This window comes from Physella acuta, unplaced genomic scaffold (genome assembly GCF_028476545.2).
Source record: "Physella acuta isolate Inbredline_101_S28 unplaced genomic scaffold, ASM2847654v3 ptg000141l, whole genome shotgun sequence".
NCBI lineage: Eukaryota > Metazoa > Mollusca > Gastropoda > Physidae > Physella > Physella acuta.
In genome coordinates, this window is record NW_026731660.1 from 119,927 (window position 1) to 135,000 (window position 15,074).

Here is a 15,074-nt window from a genome sequence, read left to right on the forward strand (position 1 = left end):
TTACTTAATAATTGTAATTAACTAATTTAGAAAAAACGTTGCACATGGGTAGATTAACTTTTTAAGTAAGAAATAGCATCAAGATGTGAAGATAAAACTAATTAAAACTAGCATTAAATTACATGAAATTACATGTAATAAGTAATCAGAAAAAAACAGTGTTACACTTTATTATTTATATAATATATGGTAAATAAGTAAATTACACAATTCTTAAAGAGAAGCTATGCTCAGCTCCATTTTACTTGACTATAAATAGTCAGTTCTAACACCCTTCATGTTCCCTTAGAGCCTTGGGAACTTTCGGGTAAGCAGTCGTTTGCTCTATTGTTCCATATAAGATCTATATATAAATCAATAAAATATGTCTACGTTTATGGTACACTGTATTTGAAGCAGGTCAGGACTTTTGTGTCGGTCACGTTTAAATCGAATCGGCTTTATGTCTTGTCAAAGACGAAGAAATCAAGTTGATTAATTGCATGGATATATGAAATTTGAAGAATTTAAGAAATACTACGAAAAAATGAAGATAACTTGTCACAATTAAAAGTTAAAGTAAACTGATTCTCAACAGCCATTAATACTGCATTTAAAAGAGGACGAAAACGTGCAGGCATTGTAAAGAATAAAAATGTGTATTAAGAGATGTGTGTTTAGACTTACGTTAAGGCCTGCAGAAGTCTTCTTAGGTTAGCATTTTACATTCGACTTATAATCTCAATTGAGTAAAACAAGAATTCAGTCACTTATTGCATTTATTGGATTTTCATTTGCATCTGTCTTTTGTGTTGATATTTCGTTTTTAGAAACATTCCATTTTCATTTATGATTTCACTAAAGTAATAAATGATTACATCGTATATTTTAAATAATAAAAAATAAAGTAAAATACAAGAATTCTTCAGACACTCAACCTACAAATTCAACCTATCCAGGCTCTGAATGTTAATGAAACAGAAAATCGATCATTCTGCATTCTAACAATAAATTTTTAAAAAATCTAACAATAAATAATAAAATAAAATTTCAACCACTGTGATACGACACATTCAAGGCGATTGTCCGTTATACTGACACATGTAATTTGCTGGTCTATTACAAGCGTAATCTGAAAGCGGTGAATATCCAGTATAAAATATTGCACAATTTTCTTCAGGTATAGCATTGTTTGGCTCCCCTAAACAACGAGAAAAAAAATGTATTTTAAACCAAACAAAACGAATTAGAAAACCAATTACAGAACATGATATAGAATAATTAATTTGCAGTGAAATGTAACTGTAATATACATAGTATTATACTCGTAAACTACACAATTATCAGTATTTTTTAATAAATACTATTAATTTCATTTTGAGTTGCTTAAAGATTATTTTAAAAAATAACTCAAGAAAAACGAACACTACAAGAAACCCGTATCTCTCTTACCTGGGCAAAAGAAATCTTTGTACAGAGAACGGTTTAGTACCGAACCATCATCATCAAACACGTAAGTCCCCTCGTTAGCCAGTTCATTCAGTCCGTACCACACAGTGTCGTAGTGTCCAGTTACGATGTCCACGAAAATACGGACATCGTCTTTGTTCTTTCCGGAATAGAGGTATCCCTTTTTACCTGCAGTAGAAACAAAAAGGTTATTTCAAAACACGAGTATATAAAACTAGTAATTTCAGAACCAGTAAAGTGATGATATTCCATGGGCTTTATAGATTAAGTATTTATTAAATTTCGTTGATTTGAGATACATTAGCACGAATCTACATTTTACCCACCGATATCTTATCGTTATCTTTATTTTTAAATGTTTTTAATGTTGCATATTAACAAGAATAGCTAAGGGATAATATTGTATGTGAAAAGAGTAAAGTCAAAATTATAATATTCAAACGTATCACTCCTTTTTTTCTCGTTCGTACCCAAGACATATGAAGCATATGAAGAAAACCCAGATTCGATTTATACAGGAGCGATTTTGTTTTTTAATTACCTTTTAGAATAACTTTTAGATTGGTTCAATTTTACGTTATAACTTCACTACAAGACGTTAAAATAATGGAACATATTCTGTTTTTAAAATTACTTTATCACATTACAAAATGGTAGGATTATGGATTATGGAGACAATCAGAAATTTTGATGATAAAATTTATACTTAGTCAAGAACCGTTCAAATATTGCAATGAGTCTAGAAATCAGAACTGGAAAACGTACTTTACGTATTTATTTTTTCTACACTACACTTAGTTTCCCAAATCCTAAATTGATTATATACTTAAGATTCGGCCAAAATATGATATTAGCAATACCACACCAGAAAATATGACAATGTGATGGAATTATTTTTACACCAGAGCAAAACTTAAAACTAATCACTACGCATATTCTTAAATTACAACTGAGCTACATATTTATGCATACAAGTTTACCATCTGATTATCGAGAATGTAAAAAAGTAAAGTTCCTTTTTCAAACCTGACAGTCTATAGGGCAAGTGAAGTAGAGTTCACTTCTTTCTGTGACCTCGGCATATGAAGAGACAGTGTGGTCAGCACTATGCCCAGCCGCCTTTACTTTCCCTAACGTAAGTTAAGTACCCATCAGAGTCGGGTGGACTCAGGGACGGTCTACTGACATGAACCCGGATTCAAACTGGAGACTTCCGGGTTAGCAGCCCAGTTCTCTACAGCTAGGCCACTCCGTCGAGAATGATTAAACTATTAACAGCACAATAGAAATGTACCAGCACATGCAGTTCTGGCGTCCGTGTATTGCAGTTTGTCTGTTGACATCCAAATGCAGACAGTGGTGTTCACGTTGGTGACCACATAGTACCCAAGATTGGCATCGCAGTATTTTCCAGTAGACATAATAACGCCATCAGTAGCCAAAGATGGAGCTTTTAATGGAATCACCCAAGTGCCTAAAATTTCAAACAAAAGGTCATGGTCATGGTCATGGTCATGGTCATGGTCATGGTCATGGTCATGGTAATGGTCATGGTCATGGTCATGGTCATGGTCATGGTCATGGTCATGGTCATGGTCATGGTCATGGTCATGGTCATGGTCATGGTCATGGTCATGGTCATGGTCATGGTCATGGTCATGGTCATGGTCATGGTCATGGTCATGGTCATGGTCATGGTCATGGTCATGGTCATGGTCATGGTCATGGTCATGGTCATGGTCATGGTCATGGTCATGGTCATGGTCATAGTCATGGTCGTGGTCGTGGTCGTGGTCAAGGTCACTGTCACGATCACGTTCACGTTCACGTTCACGGTCACGGTCACGGTCAGTGTAAGTGTCATGGTCAGGATCATGGTCATTCTCAATATATATATATATATATATATATATATATATATATATATATATATATATATATATATACACTCACCAAGTCTGCACAAATTGTCTTTGAAGCTGTAACACGAGCATAATTTCGACTGTTCTATACACCTGAGGCTACAAGCAAGGCTGGAGCTACATGAGTACGCTGTCACATTCAAGGGACTGATGGTGTACTGCGTGTTGATGAACTTTCTATATGACTTAGTTCTTATGACAGATTCGACTAGCCCTACTACTAGGAATGTGAGGTTGGAAAAAAAGATTATAGCTGTATATAAGATGGAGAATAAGCTGGCAGTTAAGTTCACTAAATATATTACAAAGAATGTTCAATCTTGAAGATAATTTATAAAAGTTTTTCAAATTTTTTATTATTTTTACCCCCCCCCCCCCTTACTCCCCCAGACACATTTTTGTTAAATCACCGTATGCACTCCAAATAGTCTTCTTTATATTTTAAAATGAATATTTACTAAAAATATTTAATGACCTATAAGATAGATAGGTATATCCTCGCAAGTTTCTTTTACAATTTAAAAAAAAAAGAACATGCATTTTTAATTGAACATTTAACAAGAACAGATGTTATATCAGTAAATAAGGGGCTATGTAGTAAGCAAGGTTCTCAATATTCATAATATTCTGACTCGGGACACGAATTAAACACAGCAGGATAGAAAACTAGTAAAAGTTCCCTTTTCCTTGTGAAAATTGAAGCATAGATAATCTTTTTCATTGACTTTGGTGGTCATGACCCGGATATACCGGCTCAGGAGATCGAGTCCCGTAAGTCAAGCAGATCTCGACGTAGTAAACCCCGGCTAACTGGCCTAGGATGCCTTGGTGTATGAAGGGATAGTGAGGTTAGTACTTTTCTTGTTTTATGTGACTTAGCTACCCATCAGAGCTGGGTGTATTCGATTAAGTTCGACTAACGCATACCCGGATTCGGAAGCGAAAATAAGAAAACAAATTTGAGTTTAGATTTTTACCTGTAGATAACAGTATAGCTGACATCACAGTCAGGAAAAATGTTGAAAACATTTCGAGGTTCTGACAGATTTATTAATGAAATTTAAAAAAAAACACATCATTTTAAGTCACCGCGTATTTTTGTAGTATTCTATTTCATCTTCTTTTTTACAAAATACACAACACATAATTTAATGTATACAATTTATTTATTAAAACTTGCATACGAGAAGTGTGTTTTAGTAAATAAAATTTTTAAAACTGTATTTAAACTATTTGAGAACTTACATGACAGAAGAAAACTCACTACTTCAGCAGCCAGTTTCGAACAACATAAACGTACGGTTAGGGACAGATTATAATTCTACCCCTACACTATCCCATATAATTAGCAGTCATGCTTAGTCGCGTTGTGGCACTTGAACCAACCATAGTTGAAGAACACGAAAAAACACGAAGGAAGATAGTTAATATTACATGTTGGGTTGACGTAATCTCCGTGATTTACATAAGCGATCATTAGAACAGCGGTTTCCCAAATTATTGCGTCGGTACCTTCTTTACAACCATAAAAGCCATTTCGTGTGTGCGTATGTGTTAATATATATATATATATATATATATATATATATATATATATATATATATATATATATATATATATATATATATATATATATATATATATATAGTGTAATTTTCTTCAAATTTCATCGTTTACTAGAGATCCGCACTTTGTAGTATAGAAACCCTTGGTATGTGATATTGATTTTGTTATGTAAATTTACCCCCAAGTAATGCGTAGGAAGCTGGAATTATGTTTTATACATGATTCTGCTAGCATTAGAAAACAACCGTGTACGTCGTTTTAACCTATAACGGTTAACATGTAAGTATTGATATTAATTTGCGTGCATTAGCAAAGAACATTTGTTATCCACGTAAAAATGTGTTAAATTCTGTTTAAAAAAAAATTATGTTAAAACTCTCGTGCCCTTAGGCAAAAATGAATCCAACATAAACTATTGTCATATTCTTAGAGAATCAACAAAGATTATACACGACAATTTAGTGAAGTAGGCCTATTACGAACCGATTAACTCTATAATTACTGTTAATCCAGAAAACAAGATAGGTCTAGATAGATATTTACATTGATTGTCAATAATCTGAAACAACAATAAAACGCAGCATATTGTATGCACAGGCCTAAAACATCCGCACTTATAAATACGGCATGTTAATTTCAATTGTTATTTTAAAAACTTATTCTAATCAACCACCTTCGAAGTGTATTACACAAGCTGATTAGTTTATTGTTTTAGAAACGACTAAACATTTGTTTGTCTCCATTTATCCTGTTTTGAAAATATTTATCAGCTCGACATAAAATAGTTAGGTCTAGTCATGGTCGAGTATTTCATTAATCATTTATCTTTCTGTAAAGTTTACAATGAACTTAATTTTAAACAATGTAACTTTTCTAAGAGTGATGTTGTTTCTGTAATACTCAAGTTTATTTTAGAAAAAAAGACAGTTGTAAAGATAGGATATGGGATAATGTACATCGACTACTTTCAAAAACTTGATCGAGTACAAAAATAAAGTTTAAAACATACTTCTGCAAGTAAAGTTTAACACTCCTACAAAGATGTGAGGTTTCAAATATAATAAAGCATATTGCAAAGAACACGATATACCAAAAAAAATTAAATTAATTTATAATTCATAACAGCTGTACTAAGCTGCGTTTTCGTTTCTTTTTATTATCAAAGTAATGTTCACTATTTACTATTTAAACCTTGTATGCGGATAGTATGTTTTCGTAAAGCAAATGTTTAAAACTGAGTTAAAAATATAAAAGAGCAATGCGCCGGTAAAAAATAAAACTAATCTTTTTTAATACAAGAGAGCAATTTTTTTTTACTCTACGGCTTTTAAAAGGTACATCCGCCTATGTATTTCCATTAAACAACATTGGTGGGAAAATCTTGGTAACTGAGACAACGGCGGCGATCTTGAAAAAAATAACTTATTGGTCGGATTTCCACCATACATAAACTATTATATTTTAAATCCCAATAAACAATAAATTCATAGCCTTCTACCATATTGTGGGGCACTCAGCTAAACATTTTAAGTGCAGATCTACAATCCAATTTATTATGAATTATCAAATTGTGAGTCCGTTAAAAACACTAAATTGAATGCCCCAAAATTCCTCAAAATGCCCCAGGGCTCAAGTCGGTATCACGTTCTTAAGTCCCTTGGTGCTTTTACCATAGGTGCTTTGACCAAAGGGGGTTGACCACAGCGGAGCTTTGACCATAGGGGGTTTGACCATAGGGGCTTTGTCCACAGCGGGGCTTTGACCACAGATGGGCTTTGACCACGGGGGGGGGGGATAATATATAGAATTTTAAATCGAAATTATAAACTGCTATTTCAATTTTAATTTATGATACAATTAATACCATTTTATACGTTTTCTGAATAGAAATTAACATGTACTAAAATAGTCAAGAACGATATTTTAGTCTCCACATAAAGACTGGTGCTAGACTTCATAGATTTATTTTAAATATAAATGGAACACAAATAATGCGACGGATAATAAGTTTCACAAATAAATAATGTAGATGTACTTGAAAATACATTGTATATATAAAGAATAAAAAACATGCCAACAGTATAGTCAAACAGGTAATACTTGTATGGTTAACTAAATGACAGATGAATTAACATACTATTACATCCTGCCCCAATTTAAAATATAATTACACAACTTTTAAAATTAATCCTTACAATATATGGACAAAGCGCTTATTATCAAACGCCAGCATTGGACAAACAACCTGTGATCAAAGACCCTATATGGATAAAACACCTGTGATTAATTAAAGACCCTATTTAAATAAAACACCTGTGATCAAATACCATATATGGATAAAACACCTGTGATCAAAGACCCTATATGGACAAAACACCTGTGGTCAAAGCCCGACACAGCGCTTGTGATAAAACACCCGTTGACAAACCACCTGCGATCAAAGACCTTCTGCTAAGAAAACACATGTGGTCAAACCCACTATGATCAAACCCCCTGTGGCAAAAACCCAGTTATGATCAAACCCCCCGCTGTAATCAAAACCCCTATGGTCAAAGCCCCTATGGTCAAAACCCCTCTGTGGTCAAAGCACCTGTGGTCAAAGGTCCGCGCACCATTGGGGTAAGGTATACGATTTGAAATGTGTGACTTCGTTCATGGTTAGCCCCAATAATGAATACATGCACAAGTAAAAACGAGAAATATCTGATGAATGGTGAATTGTTTATTATCAAATAGCCTACATTGGTTTTGCAAAATAAAAAATGCAGGTATTGTAATAACTAAAAAATACGTGTGTTAAGAAATGTATATTTGGACTTACGTTAAGGCCTGCACATTTCATAAATTTAAAATAATATAAATATTCAAATTTATGGATTATCCCCTTCAAAATATTGAGTCTTTTCTTCTTTTTTTGTTGCATATTTAAACAATCTTTCCAGAATAATGATTTAAAAAAACAATTCATATTATGTTAAAGGCTTTGACAAAGCTAAGCATAGCGTGTTGTTAGATATATTTAAAATAATCAATAGACGGCGTGAGCTAACGGTAGAAAGCTAGACTGCTAATCCGAATGTCTCAAGTTCGAATATGGGTCCACTCAGTTCAGATGGGTTCCCTACAGCGTCTGGACATAGTGCTGACCACATTATTCCCTTGCATGTAAAGGTCATTGAAAGACATAAACTCTACTTCATTTGACCCATGTGCCTTGAACACATATGGGGAAATATGATGATTAAAGTAATAAAGAGAAAAAAAATAATATCACAAGCGTGAAGTATACTTATACAAATCGTTAAAAAATTATTAAATTTGATTTTTAAGATGAATAAAATACATTATTCGCGTACTGAGCGAAAGAAGTAGTTACATCATTTAAGTTAAGCTCCGGTAAAAAAAAATAACATTTTTAATGCTCGTTAGGAAACCAGTATTTCTCTACAGCTTTTATAAGGTAGATCCGCATTGTGTTTCCATTAAAAAAAATGGATTGGAAAATCGTTGTATCTGTGTCCATTTTGAAAAATTAACCTATTCACAGGATTACCACTATTTATTAACCGGAAACTATTCTCTAAAACTTAAAAAAAAAAGGTTTCAAATTTTTTAATAATTCGGGATCAAAAGTCTTTATAGATTTAAAGATTACACTTGACTTATAATCGCATTACAATAATACAAGAATTCACTGTCCATTTTTGCATTTATTTGAGTTTCATTTGCTGATGTTTCTTTTTCAGAAACATTTTCTCTTCATTTATGATTACACTCAACTAACCACTGAATGTTAGATAATCAAACAAAAAATGTTTTATCTAAAATCTAATTACATCTCAATTGGTCTAAATAAATGTAACTGAAAAAAAAAACATAAATAAGATGCAATTTAAACCACTTCGATAGCACACATTCAAGGCGATTGTCCGTTGTACTGACACATGTAATATGTGGGTACACTACAAGAGAAATCAAGAAGCGGTGGGTATCCAGAATAAAACACTGCACAACTTTCATCAGCGCCAGCATTGTTTGGCTCCCCTAAACAATGGGGAAGAGAAACCAAACATAAGAAATAGAAAACCAATTACATAACATGATTGAAATAGTATTATTGTTCAGTCAAAAATAACCATAATATTCATGGTGTTAAACATGCAATCAACACAAGTATCAGCATTATAGTTAATATGCCGTTAGCCCTATAATTACTAACACCTTCAAAAGTATAAATGCTATTACTTTCATTATGGGTTGCATAAAATTATATTTAAAAAAAAATGTTTTACAATATGTCTATAATATGGAATATTTAAAAATTAATCACTGGAATTCTACAGCAAAAATAATAATAGTGCTACATTATTTAAATCAATGCCTATGTGTACCCAACACGGTACAATGCTGCATGTTATTACTTAAAGGCAGATCCTTCCCACGTCTAAATTAATTAATATCACACATAAATACACACACACATACATACTGGGACGGTTTGGGGAGGGGGCGGAGCAAACCGGTTGGCACGATTAAGAGAAGAGGGATCGTAGAATTTACTGTCCAAATAATACATTGTACAGTTATAAAAATATTATTAGCAGGCTTGAAACAAGGCCTACAGTGCAAAATGCTTTAAAAGAGGGTATGGTGGCGCTCTTATTTACTAAAAAAAGCGACACACGATAAAGTGACGACACTGCTCACACCCATTTCTATAACCCTTATTACAGTGGGTAGGGATGGAGTGGCCATGCGGTAGAGCGCTAGGCCGCTAACCCGATTTCAAGTCTAAATGACGTCCATGAGTCCACCTAGCTGTGTACCTAGCTCTTGATAGGGAAAGTAAAGGCGGCTGGGCAAAGTGCTGACCACACCTTCTCCTGCATATGCCGAGGTCAGAAACATATTGACTCTACTTCATCTAACCAATGGATCGCTAGGTCCAAAGAGGAGCTTTACATAGTTGGTAGCAGCAGGTTTTTGTGAACGTATCCTTATTCCATGCGACTATATTTACTTCACTCATTCTCATCGTACTCAGTAGCAAGCTTCAAGCCACTTCAGATACAATGTGATCATACCATTTAGGTGTATGGATCGTGAGAGTGTACACAGTCAATATGCCTCGCAACTACTGTTTAAATATTTAATGTTTTTTCAATCCCTAATCTCCGACCCCCCCCCCCCCTCTCCAGAAGAGATGGCTGGAAGAAACAGAAACTCTACATGTTTTTTCTGACTCAGGGAGGTGTAAAACGATTACAATACGTCCTCTATGCTTCGTATACGAGAAAGTAAAAATTAACACACACACAAAATATACAACACCCGTATCCCTCTTACCTGGGTAGATTAGTAGTCTTTATACAGACGACGGTTTGGTGCAGGATCGAACTCGAGACTTTCATTTTAACATTCATTTATCAAACTATCCGACCATGTCTTCTGATAAGCAAAAAAAAATTAAAAAACTAAAAAAATATACACAACACCCGTATCTCTCTTACCTGGGTAGAAGAAGTCTTTGTACTGAGAACGGTTTAGTATTGTAGCATCATCATCAAACACGTAAGTCCCCTCGTTGGCCAGTTCATTCAGTCCATACCACACAGTGTCGTAGTATCCAGTTACGATGTCCAGGAACATACGGAGATCGTCTTCGTTTTTGCCGGAATAGAGGTATCCCTTTTTACCTGGAGTAGAAACATAAAGGTAATTTCAAAACACGGTTAGATAGAACTGTGGGGATTTTAGAACAGAGTGAGGTAGTGATAGCCCATGGGTTTACTAAACTTTCGTTGATTTAAAACAAACTAGTAAGAACCTACATTATATATATATATATATATATATATATATATATATATATATATATATATATATATATATATATATATATATATATATATATGTATATCTTTATTTTCTAACCACAGACGGTGTTTTTTTTAATAGTGCATATTATTATCAAGAATATTTAAGTGAAAATATTGTAGGTGAAAAGAGTAAAGTGGTAAAAACTATAATATCCCAACTCATCATCTCTCTTTTTTTTCTCGTTCTTGCGCAAGACACATGGAATAGATGTAGTAAACCCTGATTCTGTTTAGACCAAAGCGTTTTTTTTTAATTAAAAAATGCAATTTTACATTAGTTCAATTTTACGTTACGATTGCATTACATGACCTTGTAATTGTCATACACGTTTTGTTTTTTTAAATGAGTGTGTGCAATTTTTTTTTATTGTAGGATTCTGGAGAGAAATTATAGACAGATAGATAATGAAATAAGCAAAGAATTACTTCAGCATTTGAAATACATTTTGGGCTCAGAATTGCAAACCAAAATCACCCAAACGATGCTATTAGCAACGACATAAAGAAATACATAGCAGTATCATAGCATTGGTGGTTATCTATCGCTTTAGCGTAATCAATTCGGTCGTCACTAGTAATGTAGGGATAAGGTAACTAATAAATATGGCTTAAATATGAATATATTTTTGCATATTCTACTAAAATACTAAAGATAATGGAATATTAAACAACATGTAAGGGTTAAATCAATAAAAATGTCATGAAATTAAGGTTTAACAACGATGTTCCAGATACTAAATTTGCTATTAAAAACAGCGGCCATCTTAAGAAAATATTATTTTGAGTCATTTCCCTTTCATTTCTATTTGTATGGAAATGTATTGCTGTTTGCTTTTAAATACGTTTGTCTTGTGTTTAAATACAAAGCATGCGTTTTTTAAAATTCTGCCCTTTAAACAATTTAATTGCCTGACAATAAACATCAGTTCTAAAATTATTATTATGAGATGCAATTTTTATGCATTAAGAAACTCCCTATTTTTATAGAGCTACCACTACATATCTAATGTTTATTTAAATATTAGTTTGAGTTAATCGTTATTGCTTGTGTTATTGTTTGTTTGCTATTTTCATTTCATATTTTCATGCTTTTTTCCCTTTAATTAGTGATTTAATCATAAATGACGTCACGTTTTTTTTACCTATCTTCACCTTAACCCCCCCCCCCTCCCCCCACTTTCGCCGTCACGAAATAGTCGTATTGTCGAAAATTACCTTTTTGCCCTGCCTGTTAAAAAGTCAAGCCATAATTCAAACGAAAAAGAATTTTTTCAGCATTTTTGTATTAGGCGAAATACTTAACGTTTCACGTTTCTTACCCCTCCCCCTTCCCACGTGAAACGTCGTCTGAAAATCAGTTACTCCATCCCTTAAGTGCGTAATGTCATTTATGGTAGATGTCAAGTCCTAACCTCCAATACACATTTTGAACAACCTTTGTTGTCAAAATGTTGATACCAAATACCCAAAATGAGTTATATGGGGTTGTCCATAAACGATGTCACATATGCTATTCTAATTTGACGTCAAGTTACGCAGGACTGCAATTTACGACCTATACTGAAGGGGTGATCGGGGGGGGGGGATGAGTGACGTCAATTATGGAAGACTTCTATAAAGCTGTGCTCAATGAAAATGAGGAACATAAAGCGTTCATTTTCATGCATGCCTTTGCTCATAACGAATGATCATAACTATTGCAAGCCTGTTGTCCTAAGCGGTGTTAAACAACCTCAGCACACCATCCCCGCCAAAAAGGGCCTGCCACTAAATGCCTACCGATAAAAATAGGCCGCACTACATTGACTCCAAATGAAATAACTTCTGACAATAAGGCTCAAACCAACTAGCTCCTGGCAACTTTATTCAACAAGAATCCAAGACAATAATTGGCTTGCAGGTAAAATTGGACAAAACAGCGTTTCGCGACATGGGGCATAACAAAAGATCAAACATTAATACGACAGCAGCTAATGTAAAAAGCCAGAGCTTAGTATAGGCTTGAGTTTTAATATAGAAATAGTGTTAGCAGTGGACGGTGCATTAGGAATACGGCAGTCGGCTAAACGCCCGAGTCCGACGATGTCTGAACATCAAGTTTGTCTTTTATGAAGTGCGGAGCACCTTTAAGAGCTGAGCTTGGGGAGGGGGGGGGGTCCTTATTGACACCACCACTATCGCCGCTTATGTCTACATATCAATCACAAGTTTTGTGTGGAGCTTAATGGACAGACGAAGTGTATAGGTGGGACTGAGAGCCTAAATGTATTTACGGAAGCCGCTGTGTCACGGGCATTTTAAAGCCGAACGTCTCAGGGCAGCAGGTTGCAGAAATTAAAAGCACGTGAATTTGTATAGTAGAGAGAGCACCGCATGCCACTGTAATAAATTAAACACAAATATAATTTACCGAACTAAAGTCAGGCTAAAAGTCTGTAAAGTCTCAACTCCATAGTGCCTGTTTTAATTTTTTTTAATTACTCGGTATCTCTTTCTTTAACATTAGCCTAATGACAAATGACGTCACGCGCGCCGAGAACTTGGTGACGTTGTGCTAAGTGGAGGATGAAACGGCGGGGTTGAGAAAAATGACGTATTTCTTTTTTTTAAACAGACGAATAAGTGATAGATTCTAATTCTCCTACGAACTATAGGTTGATCTAGTTTTTTTTCTAGAGGGAGATATCACTATATAGTGGGTGTTTTTTTGTTTTTGTAATAATGGATGGTGGGGAGGGGTAAACATCGACTATTGAACAAATAAAAAACTGATGAAAGCAGAAGGCAAAGAAAAAAACCATGTGGTATTCAAATGTAACTAATTAAAATTTAAAACTATTTTTATAAACACAATAATCTTAAATCAGAAAAAGTGTAGGCTTAACACTAATGTCTACAGACAAAATAAACAACTAGGCTTAAATGGATTACCCATAAACAGTGCCGGCGCCAGGTTATTTAGCGCCCTAGGCAAAACTTATTAAAAAGCGCCCCCCCCCCCCGCAATTTTTTTCATGCCCCCGTATTATCAGAGGCGTAGCGACCCTTCCAGGCGCCCGGGGACAAGCTTACGATTTGCACACCCCCCCCCCCCTCAAACTTTCAATTTGTTTTTCCAACCCATTTTGCCCTCCCCCAACGGACAGCGCCCTAGGTGACAGCCTAGTTTGCCTTATAGGTGGCGCCGGCCCTGTCAATAAATGACATCATACTTTTCCCGACGAACTCCCTTTCCCCCAATGGTCACTTAAAGCAAGATGATGATTTAATATCATATCGCAGTTCTACTCAAATAACACGGATCACCGGCTCAGGAGTGGTGCTCCCATTAGCCAGGCCGGCCTCCACACACCGTACTCCGACTAACTGGCAAATAGTGCGAGCTGTGGGCAGCTCGAAGATGTCGGGTTGAACGGTGCGTTTCGGTCGCTTCCCCTCCGTGTGTTCTCACCAGGCTTGCCTTCCCCATCACCCAATGCAGGACGTCGTCCCACCACCGTGGTACCCAGCTAAAACCCGAACGCGTAATCACAATTGCTAACGAAAACGAATATATTTTCAGTCCAACGTCATTTATGAAGAATATGGACGACCTAATAATTGACACGTTCATCAGTACAAAAGGGTTTAATAAATGTTGGACCTCCCAAGAGTTTTTGAAATCTTGGATGTACATACATACATACATACATAGCCTTCATTTCAATTGAAAATTAAAGATAAGAAGACGGCCCTCTGTACTACTTACATTAAACAAGACAGCTATGTAGGCCTATATTTAACAACAAAGTCAACACAATATACATAAGAATAGACATTTGTATCAAGGGAAACTACTCTAAATTTTATTTGGAAAGATGGCCGCTGTTTTTATCTACTAATATTTATCTCAAACACCTAGTTTAAAGTTGGTTTCATGATATTTTAAATTGTTTTGGTCACTGATTATTATTTTAAATCAATTTTCTGTTACATTTTGTAAAATTTGACTTTTTTTTTACCAGCACATGCAGTTCTGGCGTCCGTGTATTGCAGTTTGTCTGTTGACATCCAAATGCAGACAGTGGTGTTGACGTTGGTGACCACATAGTACCCAAGATTGGCATCGCAGTATTTTCCAGTAGACATAATAACGCCATCAGTAGCCAAAGCTGGAGCTTGTAATGGAATCACCCAAGTACCTAAAATTTCAAACAAAAGTGCATGTTTATGCTCATGCTCATGCTCATGCTCATGCTCATGCTCATGCTCATGCTC

General features: G+C 34.8%; 1 protein-coding gene across 1 annotated transcript in view; it reads right to left on the minus strand.

Moving 5' to 3' along the window:
- Positions 1–1,052: 1,052 nt before the first annotated feature.
- Positions 1,053–15,074, minus strand: part of LOC131935277 (uncharacterized) — a 32,831-nt gene continuing 18,809 nt past the window's right edge. The window contains exons 2-6 of the mRNA XM_059291663.1: positions 14,819–14,998; positions 10,449–10,634; positions 2,744–2,923; positions 1,432–1,617; positions 1,053–1,180 (exon numbers count right to left, since the gene is read on the minus strand). Coding sequence (XP_059147646.1) covers positions 1,053–1,180; positions 1,432–1,617; positions 2,744–2,923; positions 10,449–10,634; positions 14,819–14,998 — 860 coding nt within the window. The remainder of the gene's footprint in view (positions 1,181–1,431; positions 1,618–2,743; positions 2,924–10,448; positions 10,635–14,818; positions 14,999–15,074) is intronic.